This window comes from Myotis myotis, unplaced genomic scaffold (genome assembly GCF_014108235.1).
Source record: "Myotis myotis isolate mMyoMyo1 unplaced genomic scaffold, mMyoMyo1.p scaffold_m19_p_2, whole genome shotgun sequence".
Taxonomy (NCBI): Eukaryota; Metazoa; Chordata; class Mammalia; order Chiroptera; family Vespertilionidae; genus Myotis; species Myotis myotis.
This window is the reverse complement of record NW_023416324.1, coordinates 69,625,960-69,643,183: the sequence shown is the minus strand read 5'-3', so window position 1 is coordinate 69,643,183 and position 17,224 is coordinate 69,625,960. Positions and strand designations below refer to the sequence as shown.

At 41.4% G+C, this 17,224-nt stretch overlaps 1 protein-coding gene across 3 annotated transcripts in view; it reads left to right on the top strand.

Moving 5' to 3' along the window:
- TGFBR3 (transforming growth factor beta receptor 3) overlaps positions 1-17,224 on the top strand; it is a 199,268-nt gene that overhangs the window by 161,465 nt on the left and 20,579 nt on the right. For all 3 annotated transcript variants that reach the window (XM_036351362.1, XM_036351361.1, XM_036351360.1), the window contains 7 exons: positions 993-1,182; positions 5,525-5,850; positions 6,241-6,393; positions 8,779-8,919; positions 9,094-9,252; positions 13,599-13,898; positions 17,079-17,199. In XM_036351362.1, the coding sequence (XP_036207255.1) occupies positions 993-1,182; positions 5,525-5,850; positions 6,241-6,393; positions 8,779-8,919; positions 9,094-9,252; positions 13,599-13,898; positions 17,079-17,199 (1,390 nt within the window). The remainder of the gene's footprint in view (positions 1-992; positions 1,183-5,524; positions 5,851-6,240; positions 6,394-8,778; positions 8,920-9,093; positions 9,253-13,598; positions 13,899-17,078; positions 17,200-17,224) is intronic.

Here is a 17,224-nt window from a genome sequence, read left to right as displayed (position 1 = left end):
TGGAAAGATTTCTATCATTCAGTTTTAACTTTGTAACTGATGACCAGTGAAAGCCAATTTTAAGACTGATTTGTTTTGCTGGATAAAATATTGATTTAGAGGCACAGTAACCTAAATTAAGTAATATTTAGAGCATAAGATCTAAGCCTATTCAGTTAATGGAATTGGCAGATGAGTACAATTACGGGATTGCTAAATAGATCATAAATTGTAAATGAAATATAAACAATGGTTTCACCATATGAATTTAATAGTTTACGTAGATGAGATAGTCTCCTAGTTACTACTGAAGTAACTAGGTTGTGCTTTCTTTCATGTAAATCTAGGCTACAGGAAGTAGAAACAGACTTTTTTTAATATAATATAACATGCACATCTGTATAAATAAAAATAAGGGAAAGTTCAGTATACATACGTATTTGGTGTGTGTGTGTGTTAATAGTTTAAACGTTAACTCTGCAATAACATACTAGATATACTTAGTATGTAGCTTAGCTCATTAGATTATTTTTATCAACATAAGCAACCCAAATGCTATGATCAAACAGCATGAATAGATTTCTCTTAATCTGTTGTTAAAGACTTTTGCATCAGCCCTTGCTGGGTGGCTTGATTAGTTGGAGCATCGTCTTGTACACCAAAAAGGTTGCAGGTTCGATTCCCAGTTAGGACACATACCTAGGTTGCGGGGATCAGGGTATGTGAGGTAGGCAACTGATCCATGTTTCTCTCTCACATCAGTGTTTCTCTCTCTCTTTCCCACTTCCAGTCTCTCCAAAATCAATAAACATATTCTCTGGTGAGGATTATATATATATATATATATATATTTTTTTTCCACATCAGTGTTCATATTCTTAGTCCAAGGAAAATAGGAATTAAAAGAATAACTTCTTCATATACAATATAGACTCTATTTGTTTTAGATATTTAATTATTCTTATCTAAAGCACTGTTTAGACTCATAAGTGAAATTTTGCTACTATCTTCAGGCTCCTAACAGTATTGGCTTTGGGAAAGAGAGTGAAAGATCCATGATAATGACCAAATCAATACGAGATGACATTCCTTCAACCCAAGAGAATCTAGTCAGGTGGGCTTTGGACAATGGCTACAGTCCATTGACATCATACACAGTGGCTCCTGTGGCTAACAGATTTCATCTTCGGCTTGAAAACAATGGTAAGTATGGTTTTTTTAAAAACTGTATTAAAAGTAGTCCTCAAATGAAGCTTTCCAGTGAGGAACTCTCATTTCAGCTTACATAGTCCTGCTTTTCTATTGCAAGTTTTAATAGTTTGTTTGACTACTTTTTACTATAAAGCTTATTAAAGTTATGTAGAATTGTAGATTATTTTGAGGAAACTATCTTTAATGAAGATTTGTTTTTAGTAGCATAGAGTTGATTGCATGTTGGAGAACTTTGTTATGTAGATCACCTTCACTGTGATTACATTAAGGCTATATTAGCCCGGCTTCCTCCCTCAGAGGCACCTAATAATCACTTGCAGCTGAGATGCAGGAAAGACGTGTTAGGTCAGGCCGAATCTTACATGGAAATAGGCATGAGGATTCATACATGTGCTTTCTCATTCTCACCCAGAGGGAATGTAGGAGCTATCACCCCAGATTGATGGAGCAGAAAGCAGATGCTTAACAAGTTCTTGAGGTTTTCCTTATAGCCAGAGGGACTCAGATACCAAGTTTTCTGAGCCCCAGACCTGTTCCTCACCCAAAGTACTGAGAGCAGTGCCAATAGAATGAAGGATAGGAGTGCAGGCTCAAGTCCCAGCTCTGCCATTTAGTCACCGTTTGAGGAGGGAAGTTGCTTAACCTCTGAGCCTCAGGCTGTTCTTCCTCAGTAATACAGGGGAACAATAGGACCTACCTCACAGGGTTGTTGTGAAGGTTTTTGTCAAAGTGAAAATTGTAAAGCCCTCCAAAGCTCTGACTTATTTTGCACCCATACAGCTGTGCTATCTTTTTCAGAAAGATAGTATTGGAGGAGAGTTAATGTCCCTGATCATCTCCACTTCCAACTCCCACTGCGATGGATTGACCTCAAGCATATATCTATTGGCTTTGCTTGCGGAGAATACTGGGGAGAGGTTTTTTTCCTCTGCATTGTTGACAATATGAAAAAAACACTAAGAATCAATTCAATTGGGAATATGTTTGTTCCTTTCAAAGACTAAGTAGCTAAGCTGCTATTTTTTTTTTAAACACGTTTTTATTGATTTTTTATTTTATTTATTTATTTTTTAATTAAATCTTTATTGTTCAGATTATTACATTTGTTCCTCTTTTTCCCCCCCATAACTCCCCTCCTCCCAGTTCCCGCCCCACCCTCCGCCCTCACTCCCCACCCACTGTCCTCATCCATAGGTGCACGATTTTTGTCCAGTCTCTTCCCGCATCTCCCACACCCCTTTCCCCCCCAAGAATAGTCAGTCCATTCCTTTTCTATGTCCCTAATTCTATTATAATCAACAGTTCATTCTGTTCATCAGATTATTTATTCACTTGATTCTTAGATTCACTTGTTGATAGATGTTTGTTCCTTTCAAAGACTAAGTAGCTAAGCTGCTATTTTTTAGAAAAAAAAAATAACAACAAAACTAAACAAAGCAGCTTTTTCTTTTCGTCTTTAGGTCTAGGTTCTAAAGGCCATGGTGCCCAGATACCTGTTAGAATTGAGCAGTCAAGGAGTCTAACAAATCCTTAGAGAAGCTCTTCTAAACAATCTCTAGACTCAAGGGAAGCATTTCGATGGCATACGAATAGACTGTATTGTCCCACATAACTTATTCAAATCATAGATTGTTGTAGCTTGTGGGGCGTTAGAAATCATCTACTCCCATGGCTCTCAACTTGGCTATACATTGGAATCTCGTGGGGAGCTCTAAAACATATTACCGGTTAGCTACCACTCCAGAGGGTCTGATTTTTTTTTTTTTTGGCAACAAATGAAACTTCATTTTTTTTTTTTATTTTCTAAAGTTTCACATATGTCTCCTTTTTCCCCAATGGACCCCCCCCCCCTCAGCCATTCCCACCCTGGGCAAGCCCCCACTTCCCCAGTGTCTGTGTCCATTGGTTATGCTAATGTGCATGCATACAAGTCCTTTGGTTGCTCTCTAACCGCCCCTTCCCCTACAATTTGTCTCTGGATCTATTCTTGTTCATCAAATTATGTTGATTATTATATCCCACATATGAGTGAGATCATGTGATACTTATCTTTCTCTGACTGGCTTATTTCGCTTAGCATAATGCTCTCCATTTCCATCCATGCTGTTGCAAATGGTAAAAGTTCCTTCTTTTTTATAGCAGCGTAGTAGTCCATTGTGTAGATGTACCACAGATTTTTAATCCACTCACCTGCTGATGGACACTTAGGTTGTTTCCAAATGTAAGCTATTGTAAATTGTGCTGCTATGAACATAAGGGTGCATATATCCTTTCTGATTGGTGTTTCTGGTTTCTTGGGATATATTCCTAGAGGTGGGATCACTGGGTCAAATGGGAGTTCCATTTTTAGTTTTTTGAGGAAACTCCATACTGTCTTCCATAGTGGCTGCACCAGTCTGCATTCCTACCAGCAGTGCACGAGGGTTCCTTTTTCTCCACATCCTCACCAGCACTTGTCATTTGTTGATTTGTTGATGATAACCATTCTTACAGGGCTGAGATGTATCTCGTTGTTTTGATTTGCATCTCTCTGATGATTAGTGACTTTGAGCATGTTTTCATATGTCTCTTGGCCTTCTGTATGTCCTCTTTCGAGAGGTGTATATTTAGATCCTTTGCCCATTTTTTTGATTGGATCGTTTATCTTCCTTTTGTTAAGTTGTATGAGTTCTCTGTAAATGTTGGAGATTAAACTCTTATCGGAAATATCATTGGCAAATATGTTTTCCCATGCAGTGGGCTTTCTTGTTGTTTTGTTGATGGTTTCTTTTGCTGTGCAGAGGCTTCTTTTTTTTTTTTAATGTAATCCCATTTGTTTATTTTCTCCTTCTCCATTGCCCTAGGACAGTGATGGCGAATCTTTTGAGCTCGGCATGTCAGCATTTTGAAAAACCCTAACTTAACTCTGGTGCCATGTCACATATAGAAATATTTTGATATTTGTAGCCATAGTAAAACAAAGATTTATATTTTTGATATTTATTTTATATATTTAAATGCCATTTAACACAGAAAAATCAACCAAAAAAATGAGTTCACGTGTCATAGGTTTGCCATCACTGCCCTAAGAGCTGTGTCTGTAAAGATATTGCTATGACATATGTCTGCTATTTTGCTGCCTATGGAGTCTTGTAGGATTTTTATGGTTTCCTGTCTTACAATTAAGTCCTTTAGCCATTTTGAGGTTTTTTTGTGTATATGGTGTAAGTTGGTGATCTAGTTTCATTTTTTTTGCATGTATCTGACCAAACTTCCCAGCACCTTTTATTGAAGAGACTGTCTTGACTCCATTATATGCTCTTGTCTCCTTTGTCAAATATTAATTGAGCATAATGGCTTGGGTTGATTTCTGGGTTCTCTGTTCTGTTCCATTGGTCTATATGTCTGTTCTTGTGCTAGTGCCAGGCAGTTTTGAGAACCGTGGCTTGGTAATATAGCTTGATATCTGGTATTGTGATCCCTCCAACTTTGTTCTTCTTTCTCAGGATTGCTGTGGCTATTCGGGGTCTTTTTTTATTCCAGATGAATTTTTGGAGAGTTTGTTCTAGACCTTTGAAATATGCCATTGGTATTTTAATGGGAATTGCATTGAATCTGTAGATTGCTTTGGGTAGTATGGACATTTTAATGATGTTGATTCTGCCAATCCATGAACATGGTGTGTTCTTCCATTTGTTTCTGTCTTCCCTATCTCTTTTTTTCAATGTCCTGTAGTTTTCCGAGTACAAGTCTTTTACCTCCTTTGTTAAGTTTACTCCTAGGTATCTTAATTTTTTTGTGTGCAATGGTAAATGGGATTGTTTTTTTCGTTTCTCTTTCTGTGAGTTCATTATTGGTGTATAAAAAGGCCATAGATTTCTGAGTGTTAATTTTGTATCCTGATACATTGCTGAATTCATTTATTAGGTCTAGTAGTTTTTCTATGGAGTCTTTGGGGTTTTCCAGAGGGTCTGATTTTTCATTGGTCTGGGGTGCAGCCTGGGCAAAGGGATTTTTTTTTTTTAACATTTCCAAAGTGGTGCAACCAATTTTAGAACCACTTGATCTCATTAATCATTAAATCTCTTAATTTTAAAACTTGGGGAACTGAGGCACAGAGAAATAAGCCACTGGCCCAAAGCCACTTAGTGAGTTAGAAAGAACCCTAGGACTAAAATTCAGGCTTCCAGACTACTCATCTCCGTCATACATTATTTGTTAAGTGTAATTTTACACACTCCATGCTGATTCTTCCTGTTCTTGCCTTTAATGATGATTGTGCCCTGGCATCAAACACTGATTGTGCCCTGGCATCAGACACTGATGATGTTTTGCTTTCTTCTGTCACCACCAGAGGAGATGAGAGATGAGGAGGTCCACACCATCCCTCCCGAGTTACGGATCCTGCTGGACCCTGGAAACCTGGACAACCCACCCATCCGGAGAGGGAGAGGCCAGAGTGGAGGTTTCCCCTTTCCTTTCCTGGACATCCCCAGGAAAGGCCAGAAGGAAGGAGGAGAAGATGGGCTCCCGCAGCCAAAGGACCCTGTCATCCCCGGCTTACGACTGTTTCCTGGTCCCAGAGAGCCTGAGGAGGTGCAGGGCAGCATGGATGTTGCCCTGTCAGTCAAATGTGACCATGAAAAGATGACCGTGGCTGTAGAAAAAGATTCTTTTCAGGTCAGTGCAGTTCCTTAAAGGAGCGAAGGGAAGGCCACTTCCCCCCGCATCTCGCCCCAGTACGTGTTAGTTCTTTCTCTCCAGCTCTTTCACTTCGGGACTCCAGAGGCTCCATACTGTTTTCTCAGTTGGACGGGCTCACTTCCCCTCGGCTGCGATTCTCACCCGGTTTCTGTTGTTCTCAGCAAGGGGGGTTCCAGATCCTTGTGTGTCAATATTTTGCTGTTGGGTTTCCAAGGCCAACAAACACAATCCTGTTTGAGGCAGTTGGTAGGGGGCGGGGGACGCAGGCCTCCAGCAACCTTTACTTGGAAGACCAGGCAAACCGTGAACTGTGTGCTGCAGAACTGCCTGTGGGCCCCCTTTATGTTTTGGTGGTGGTTGTTTCAGTCCAACAGCTACTCGGGGATGGAGCTCACCCTGTTGGATCCTACCTGCAAGGCCAAGATGAATGGCACCCACTTCATTTTGGAGTCTCCCCTGAACGGCTGCGGGACTCGGCACCGGCGGTCCGCCCCGGATGGCGTGGTTTACTTCAACTCCGTGAGTGTCCTCTAGAGCAAAGCCTGGCCCTTGGCCAGAGCTTGCAGGGTGTTGCCTTAAAACTAGTCTTAAAATTTCTGTGAAAATGAGGAGGGGCATATACCCCAGGCCCGAACCAAGCAAGTGTCAGTTCTCAACAGAATGAGATGTACTTCGACCCTGGACATTTTTGTTTCATTTGCTTTATTGGTGAATCTGTGGGAGTTGGGAGGCCCTGTTTTCTTGGTTGGAGCATCGGTGGTCCTCTCTTCCATATCCTGGTGAAAAGGGGTTCGCTGGCAAGGTAATTATGACCCGTCTCTCTGGCTAAGCTGCAGGGTCAAAGGCCTGGTCCTTAGGATGAAATCCAAGCCCTTGGGCTATGAGTGGGCACATCTACACGGAGCCAACCAGACCCCGTCCTCTCTGGCCTCACTTGAGTCCTGCCCAGAGTTCGCCCTCCCCCATAAACAAAAGAGCCAAAAGAGAGAAATCCAGGACGGGCTATTCAGAAATTATTACGTAGCCTCTCTCCCCGCCTCTAAGAAAGATCTAGATGGAAGAAAGTCTCATTTCTGAGGTTTCCCGGAGGGAGGTGTTCCAGATCCCCCAGTGATAATCCATTGCAAGCCTTTCTGAAATTGCTCTTGTCAGTGCATCTAAAGCCTTTCACATTAAACTTATTCTTGCAGAGATGACCCTAGGCAGTAAATATTAAAAGACGGTGACACATGATGTCTCAAAAGAACGTTACTTTTGATGGTAAAATAAGGCTCAAAGATCCCTATGTCCAGCTTTGACACGGTGTGTGTGTTCTTAGTGCCTGTTCCAGCTTTGGCTTGGGACAGGGAGGGAGAGGCTGCTCATTCCCCTTCATTCCACTGCTGATGGATAGACACGCTTGACCCATCTAGAGAATAGACTGGCGATCAGGTACTCCAGTCACTGTGGCTCATGTGGGCACCAACTCTCCTTGTGAGCCCAAGTTTACCAAGCCTCAGACAAGCTTAGAATGTTTGAGCGGGACAGAACCCTAAGATGCCATCATTCAACTTCCTCATTTCACAGGTGGGAAATTGAACTCCAGGGAGTTAAGAGACTTGCTTAGGTTTGAGAACCTAGTTAACAACAGAGCCAGGACTGAATCTAGCTTCCTGACCTCTCGTGCACTCATCTTTCCTCAACACCGGCTAGCCCTGCTGATCTCCCTTTGTTATTGGAATAATTTATGAACCTTTGACCTCTGTGATGAACACCCTCCTGCCAATTCCAACACTAATTTTTGTTGCATTTATCTATTTTTTTCCAGATATAATGAATGGCACATTACTGATATACTGTACTTAATTTTGGAATTTAAAACTTGTGTGTAAATTAACAACAGTAAGAGGCTATGATAATCTGTCTGTTAAATAAAAACTTAAAAAAGGGTCATTTGCCTCAGAAGAGAAAGGTGTATCATGAGCCCTTGAAAACCCTTTCTTCTTATATGTATGTAGTGTGGTGGTGATTATGATGATGAGATGGTGATTCTAGGGTAAGCAGTATCCTAGGTGCTTGCTTTAATTGCATCAGTACTTTCTTTTGAGGACCTAGTAAAGAACAGAGAGGTGGTTTTCCTACATTCTCTTCCTGTTCCAATTATGATTGTAGTAGTCAAACTTACTTTATATTTTTGTTTTGGAACATATTCATAATCTAAGCATGTAAAGCAAAAAATAAAATAAGTAAAACAAAAGGACAGCATGACTGTCCTACATATGCAGAGAAATTATTTATGGAGTCATGGTCCTTAGGTGAATTTTTTCATCTTACCCACAGCTAACCTAGGAATAATCATTTCAGTCAATGCCATGGAATAAAACATAATGTACTTTTGTGCATCTCTACACCATAGAGAAATATGTTAGGAAGAAAGTGGTGGTGGTGGGGGGGAAATAGAGGAGTACGAGAGAAAAAATGAGGAGAGAATGGCTCAGTAGTAAACATTAAGTCATTTGCTTCTAACTCAAACCAAACTTTTTACAAATCCTGATTGATACAAATAACAAGAGCTCCCTGCATTAGCCAGCCCTTGCTATTTCTTAGAATTTTTAATGTGAAGAGAATTTTTAATATGAAGAGAAGCCCCTTAGTGAAAGCTTTAATATGAAGAGAAGCTCCCCTATCCTACTAGATAGGCAGGTCTATTGATAACCCCATTCAACCCTACTTCAGTGTCTAGTGTTTTCTCACTGTTTGAAATTATTTGTATTTTTTTCACAAAGGAAGATACATATTTTGAACATGAATTGGGTTTCTCTTTATTTTTCGTCTCTTTGAAGAAGAAATCCTAAGCCCACTTGGAGGCAAGTGTATGTGATTTGGTGTTTTTATGACGTTCTCTGTGGCATCTTTGCCTTTTAGATTGTGATACAGGTTCCGTCCCCTGGGGGTAGTAGTGGTTGGCCAGATGGTTATGAAGATTTGGAGTCTGGTGATAATGGATTTCCAGCAGATATGGATGAAGGAGATTCTTCCCACTTCAGCCGACCTGAAATTGTGGTGGTATGTGTTTGTATTAGGTAGTATGTGGAAGATGCTGTCTTTAGGAACTCTTGGGGTGGGGGGAGGGGGGAGCGGGGGGAATTAGATGTTAAAGTCCAAAGCTCAAAAAGCTACAGGGCATTTATCCTTTATCCTTCCTTTGACTGATTGTCCTCTGTCTTGTTTTTCCCCCAGTTTAACTGCAGCCTGCGGCACGTGGGGAATCCCAGGAGTTTCCAGGACCCGCCCAACAGAAACATCACCTTCAACATGGAGCTGTACAGCACTGACCTCTTTCTGGTGCCCTCACAGGGCGTCTTCTCGGTGGCGGAGAATGGACACATCTATGTTGAGGTGAGATTACAACATTAGCCTTGGCCTTCAGGTTAGTGCGCAGCTGTAGTAGCTCCTGGGGTGTGAGCTCAATTGCCCTGCTCTTCCTTACAGCCCTTGACCAGCTCTGGGTGAAAATGCTTCCAGCTTGATTTCTGACCAAAGCAGAAAATTTCAGGACTTGCTACATTATCCTAAATGGAGAGTGTTCTATAGATGAATGTTTTAAAAACGTTATTTAAAGTGTGAATTCTAATAAAGCCTGTTCTTGCTTAGCATTTTTGGGACAGTAGCTCAGTAGTGGCAGTGTCAGAGTTAACCATGAAATGTTTCAAACCACCTCACATATTATCTTTTAAACTGCACACAAGTTAGTGAAATGCTATGTGCTACTATATCTCATGAAGATTGTCTTTTTTTCCTAGATCATTGTTTAGATGTATCTATACTTTTATTAAAACTATTTCCTATATACAATGATAATGATCATGCACAGCATAAGTCTGTGGAATGGCTACAAAAATATTAGGTAGTGGTAGTAATAATGAAATAGCAACAGCTAGCATTTACTGTGGATTTATTTTGTGCCAAACTCAGTTATAAATATTGTAATGAGCTCTTCTTCAAAGCTATTCTTCTCTGAGACAGAACTATTAATATCCCCATTTTGTGGATGAGGACATCGAGGCAAAACTTATCTAAGGTCACACAGGTAGTACCTCTTAGAGTTCAGAGTCAGGACTCACCCCAGAGCCCACACTATTATCCACTGGATGCTACTATCATGTATTCTCAAGTGCCATTTGAAAGGAGAGAAAATGTAACGTATTAGCAGTGCACATATCCAAGTTCTCAGATAGGATTCTAGAAAAAATAACTTTCCTTATGGCCCCAGGATATCTGCTGGTCTTACAGAGGAGTCACCCTCTGATGAGCTAGTTCTGGTGCTAAGCTGCAAGCCAGTGCTCTGCTTCATGGTGGGGGGAGTGAGAAGCGTAACGGTCAAATGGGATACTTCTACATATTACAGTAACTGCAGTGCACATAATTTCTATTTTAGAAAGACAAATAACTCTTGTATTTGTACTGATTCTGGGACGGAGCCTGCTGACTCTAGACATTTTCCTGGATCTCTTCTCTTTTTTAATTCCCTGTTTTAAGAGGTATTCTCTTTCTTTGGGTACACCTTCTCTCTCCACCGGGGAAAATATACTGCTTTCTACATGCTGTTCCTAATCATAGATCTCTTCTAATCCAAGATCGCTGTTCCCGTCTTGCTTTTCTGGCTGCGCGGTCCATGTGTGCCGTCGATCCGTGACTCCCTGTTGTGCTATAGATTTTAGAGGCTCTGCTTCACTGCAGTTTGTTTTCCAAATGTGCGCCTGGCTTTGCTAATTTATGGCTCAGCTGCTTTATGCTAATCTGTGGCCAATCTTCCTCGTGTATCCAACCCTGGGTGTTTGGTTTTTCTCCCTTTCCCTCCAGTGTGGGCCTACTTAAGGTATGGGTTTATTTGTTTTTTATTCATATTTTCCCACTTATATCTTGTCATATATCATCTATGTTTTTCACAATTAAGTTCTGTCAAAGACATTGTCAAGTGATGAAAAAGAAATGAACCAAATCTTCTGCTACCATTTTAAATATCAAGTACGTTGAGGAGAATTTGGGCAGGGGGAAAATGCTCTACGCTATTTTATTTTAAAGTTGTTTTAGACCACCTAACCATGAGAGAGGATCTGTAAACATTTTGCTAAACAGGGTAGCAGTTATGCATATTCTCTGTTTCCCAGTTTGGATTTCACTGCTAATAAGAAAATTAAAAAAAAAAAATTTTTCTCAAGAATTTTTTTTCTTAGGGTAAATAAAACTTAATCATAGTCTTGCCTAAAGAACTATTTCCAAGTTTTTTTCCCCTGGCCATCCTTATCATATCCCTCTCAGAATCCTCTATTTATTCTAGATCATACTCCCTTCTTTTAATCCAAGAATTGATCAGTTTTTCCATCTGGGTTTTGGTCATCTTGAGTGATATTTGGTCACATAATGGCAACTTTTCTTTTGGTTCATTTGAGTTGGGGAATTTAAAAAATTGTAAATAACCCCCCACATATAAATCTTGAGTAATACCACTAATAATAGCTGGTGTCCCTGGAGTAGCCGGGACCTGTGTTGTTTGCACGTCATTTTGACTTTACGCATCCTCACAATGACCGGACCTAGTAGGTAGTCCCCCTCAGGCTGTAGGGAAGGAAACTGAGGCTCAGAGCTCACGTTCATGAGCAGCAGCGCACACGATTTCCTGGGGTTTGTCTCGCTCCAAAGCCCACAGCCCTCCCATATTCATTTCCCATCCATTTTAGAGTAAAAGATTTATTAATAATCTTTTTCCTCCAAAATGACTTTTTGGGATACCTTAGACCAGCGGTTCTCAACCTGCGGGTCGAGACCCCTTTGGCGGTCGAACGACCTTTTCACAGGGGTCGCCTAAGACCATCCTGCATATCACATATTTACATTACGATTCATAACAGTAGCAACACTACAGTTATGACGTAGTGACGAAAATAATTTTATGGTTGGGTCACAACATGATAGCAACACTACAGTTATGACGTAGTGACGAAAATAATTTTATGGTTGGGTCACAACATGAGGAACTGTATTTAAAGGGCCAGAAGGTTGAGACCACTGCCTTAGACATTCTGCCATTTCATATTTGTTTGAGATTAGAGAAAAGATTTACATTTCTTCTGTCACACAGTTTTGCACTGTGGGTCCTAAATTCATGAAAAGGAGACTTTTTTAGTTTAAATGGGGTATGTGTAATTTGCTATCTTTTCAAGATAAAATATTTTTCAGGAATATTGCAAAAATAACAACATGACTATTTACAGACTATCAAACACTACTTGCTAGAAATATTTCCTACAAAGCGTTCTCCCAGGGCCACTTATTGGGCCTGGTTGAATTGACCCTGTAGCTACAGTGAAATAGGAAAGAGAAAATGGACTTGTGATCAGAATATTTGGGCTTAAACTTTGGTTATGCCCAGTATTTGCTAGATATGGTCTTGACAAGCCATCTATTCGATATGCTCAGTTTTTCCTCGGTTTATAATGTGGAGAAGAACATGTTTATCTCATCAGATTGTTCTGAGGGATTAAGCTTTAAGGCACAACAGAGTGACATAATCGTAATCATCTCCATTGTTGAGTGTCTTGTAGTTAACCATGAAGGGATCTTGCAAAATAGCGCTGTGGACTGAGAGCCGCATGCAGTGTCAGGGACTTCCCCTGGGTTTCTCAGAGTGGAAAGTGTGTTTACATCTCCATGCCTTTTGAAATGATTCTGGAGCTATTGGCCTATGGTTAAGGCCTCACTTTATTTCTAAAGTGTTTAAGTTTATTTTGATTCTAAGTTTAGTCAAGGAATGAAGCATAGAGGGGAGAGGCAGCTCGCACGGCCATCCGTGTATCACCAAATGGAGAATCCAGTCTGGTGCAGGGATTTTAGCTGAGTTCAGGATAGTTGAGGTTTGAATTCTGTTTACACTGGGCCAAACATTACTTCCTCTTTCTAAAGAAAAGAACCTTAACAAGGTTTGGCCATAGCCCATAGAATGTTTTGAAAGAGGGAAGTGTAAATGAGTCGGAAACGTTTCCAGATTAGATTTCCCTTAAAACACTGTTGGGCTTAAAGAGTGAAGGGAGAGTACTTGGCAAGGCCTGGTTTGGACCTGTGAGCGGCTGGGACACTTGGCCAGGCCCGTGATCGCCACCAGCTTGCACCGTAGCCGGCATCCAGCCACAGGGCCAGCTCTGCCTGCCCAGTGAAGCAGGACTCTAAATGAATCGGTAGCTTTCCCTGCCATGGTTTAGGCCCACTCTGACTTGTGCAGTTTAGAAGTCCAGTACTCCCTGCCTAGGTTAAGTAGATTCTGCCTCTCTATTTTTTGAGCAATTTTTAAAAAAGAGCTTGCCTTACAAATGCACTGTTATGACATCAGGAGCTTTGCCTGTTGGTGTTTTATTTATTTTGGAAAATCCACTTTGCTTTTATTTTTATCTCCCAGAGGACTTATGGGAGGTTGAAGAGACTTAGTCATTTTGTACTGGAATCTTCCAGGCTGGCGTTGGAACTAAATAATTCACTGTCACCATCCATATCGAGTTTCAATAGAAATTATCTCTTTTTTCAAAGAATGTATGTGTTACTTTTATCTTTAGGAAGAAGACTATAGATGGATGCTATGGGAATAAAGAAATGTCTCTCATCAGAAGGACTGTGTTGGTGTGTTCCCCTTGTGCCTGAAGTAAAAATGAGATGCTAACTTGCTTCTGTGTCGATCTCGCTGTTCTCCGTAGGTGTCTGTTACTAAGGCTGACCAGGAACTGGGATTTGCCATCCAAACGTGCTTTATCTCTCCAAATTCGAACCCCGATCGGATGTCTGATTACACCATCATTGAGAACATTTGTCCCAAAGATGATTCTGTGAAATTCTACAATCCCAAGAGAGTGCACTTTCCCGTCCCGCATGCCGAGATAGATAAGAAGCGGTTCAGCTTTGTTTTCAAGCCCGTCTTCAACACCTCACTGCTCTTTCTGCAGTGTGAGCTCACGTTGTGTACCAAGAAGGAAAAGGACCCCCAGAAGTTACCCAAGGTTAGTGGGCCTTCATCCACGTGTACTGTTACTTTGACAGTTTTAGGTGAGTCAGTGTGACTTACCAGAGGCGTTTAACCACAGGTTATCACAGGTGGCGTTTTTCGGTTTGGGAACTGCCCTGTCAAAGTACAGTGGAGCCTTGACTTACGAGTATCCCGACTAACGAGTTTTTCAAGATATGAGCCGTCTCTCGGCCGATTTTTTGCTTTGAGTTGCGAGCTAAAATTCGGGTTACGAGCCAGCTTCAGATACCCCATCGCTAGTTGGCGCAGCGAACGTCACAGTGAACGCCACAACATCAGCCCAGCATCACGTGTCTCACTCGTTCACTTTTTGATTTGACATATGAGTAATTTGAGTTACGAGCTCTGTCACAGAACGAATTAAACTCGTAAGTCAAGGCCCCACTGTAATAAAGTCCGTGTGAGCCGGGAACTGTGAGTTTTCTGGAGTCTTAGACAATAAATCCTGGCAGTATGATTTTTTTTTCCATGCATGCTAAGTAATAGTATTTTATGGATGATAAATCAAGACTGTTTTCCATGGAGGGAGAGGTCTGGCTTTATCTTTGCTATTCAGTTAGTGTGCGGTGCCAAAAGTGCCGAGAGCCGAAAGGACAAGTTCAGTGTGAGGATTGATTTTTCCAGGCCCCGCTGAGACTTGTATTGCAATTGTTTTTTGACCTTCTTTGTGTGAGTTATAAGGCTGACTTGTCTCAGGAGGACTTCTAAGGGAAAGTAACAAATATTTAAATTTTTCTTGGTCCCATATCGGTTCATCATGTTTACTTCGTACCACTCCCCATATCGAACCAGTACATTTTGTACAGAAATCAGAACCCTTTGAGCTTGCTGGAATGGCTACTGGGGGGGCGGGAGAGGGGAGAAGAAGGGGGTCAGCAAGTTAATTACCTCATAAAGTTGACCTTGCGCATGGAGGGTGTCTTCTGCCACGGTTTCGTTTGTGTGATCTGCCGTAATTATGGATAATTTCATGCGTGCATTTATTCTGTGGATATTTTACACAGCGTAAGCTTAATTCTCATCCTTTTGTAGTCACATATAAATCCATGTCTAGAAGTCTAATCATTGAGCTGTGACATTAATAATGCATTGTAGGTATGGAGTTCTCTCACTGCATAGGTTGTAAGAGATAGGTGTAGAGGTAGGAGTGAAAATTATCAGTATCAGATAGATTATCATTGATCTGAATCCTTTGCACTATCATATTCCCAAGGGCATCCACTTAATATCAAATAATATTTTGTAGTGCATATGAAAATACCGCCAATCTGATCATAATCATTAGGGAGTTCCTACATATAAGGTGATGTAGACCGTGTTCTTCAGGTTGCTCTGGGAAACATTGACGCCTTAGCCTTGTAGCATTCACCTTCCAGTGGCCAGCAAGGCTGGGCCGTGGTGGGCAGTGGTAGAGAGCCCCGGGGAACTGAATGTTTGGCTGTGAGACCCCGCTGTTTCCTGCAGGCAGTGGAGGACTTTTAGGAGTAAGGGATCTAGTAGGGGAGGCCTGGCAGTTACTGGGTGTTTATTGATGGCTTCGGCTGTTACCTTGCACTGAGCCTAGACTGTAGAGGCCCAGCTTCATAGTGTGTTCATCTGTGAAAATTAGTCCTAATATTTTCTTCCCAACATTCTAAGGAGAGCTGTAAGTCCCAGTGGATGACATGGGGTGTTACCCAAAACCTAAAGTCGCTATTTATACCTGAGGTAAGATACAGTGGAAAGAGCAGGGGGACTGACAAGGACTTTAAGCAAATCCCATGACTTCTCAGAACCAGCCTTTCCTCATCTATAAAATTGAAATAATAGTACCTGGCTTCCCTCGGGTAGAGGAGCAAATGAGATAGTTCCCCATTTATAGCGCAGCGGCTTAGGATGGCCGTTACCACTGTCTCCCTGTTCACTGCTTATAGTTAATGTTATATGTCTAGTGACTGCTGACTGTTTTCTGTGACGATAGACAGACCCAAAGAATCTTCCAGGAGGCAGTCTCAAAGATTGTTGAGTCCACCCCTGCCCTTTGCTGAGGCCAGAGAGTACAGTGTCTTGCCCAGAGTCACGCAGTGAGTTAGTCCTAGAATCTTAGGCTCTTCACATGACTGAAGAACCAGTAGGGAAGTAAGAAAGCTTTTCCTAAAATGCGAATCTTTTCAACAATGATGCCCCTTCACAGGCAATCCACTGTTTCTCTTGACAAGAGGGCTATTGTAAAGGCTTATCTCTGTTTGGGGATGGAGGTCTGTTTATACTATGTGTTTGACTTGCATGTTTCTCAAAGCAGCAATGATGGTAAAGCCAAAAGTCTTTGTTCTTTTGTGATGGGAAGAGCTTGAAGTTAATTCACTTTCAGGGGTGCCTTGCTATAGACTTTTTAAATGGTTGATGTATTTCTTCTTACAGCAAAAGCAAATAGATGTCGATGACATTAGAGTTTCACTTATTCATGAGCATAGACAAGGAACCAAAGTTATTTTAAAGAAAAAGTAATGGAATGTAATCATACTCTTTAAAAACAGGTCCACTGGGCTTGGGCACACTAGTTCTAAGTGTGGGGCCTTAAAATAGCTAGAAGCAGCTGATCTCCTGGCATCCACACCTGGGCACAACTCCCCTGAACTCTGGGAACAAGAAAAAACAGATAACTGGGAAGCTTTATTTTGCACAAGTCTTTACCAGGATTTAAATCAAACAGACTTGACAACATGATTATCTTTTTGGACAACAGATGTAAAATCTGTCACCTTCATAATGCAATACATGAAGTTTCCCACAATCACAGATCGTAAACATGAACCATTTATGTGAAGCCGGCTTGGTCTAGGGCCAACATTTGTTGGATAGTTTCTTTATTTTTCACACTAAATAATGCTAAAAACTCCAGTTGTTTCATGGGAAGATTGGGGGGGAGAGGGGGATGACAATATTTATAAGCTGTTCAGTAATATTTGCATCTTTCAGTGCAGCTGAGAATACATGGGGCCTGCCACTATATCTCCCAGATTATTTGTAGTTCTTTGGAAAACACCCAGATCTCTTCTTTTTCTGTGGCCACCAGCTGTTAGCTGTCTGAGAAGGGGCACAGGACAGCTGTGCAGGCTGAGCTGGTGAAGCCTATAGAGTGACCCCTGACTCTCTTTGCTCTGCCTCTCTGCAGTGCGTGCCTCCCGATGAAGCCTGCACCTCACTGGACGCCTCAATGATCTGGGCCATGATGCAGAATAAGAAGACGTTCACCAAGCCTCTCGCTGTGATCCATCAGGAAGTGGAATCTAAAGGTGTGTTTTGGGAGGCTCAATCAGA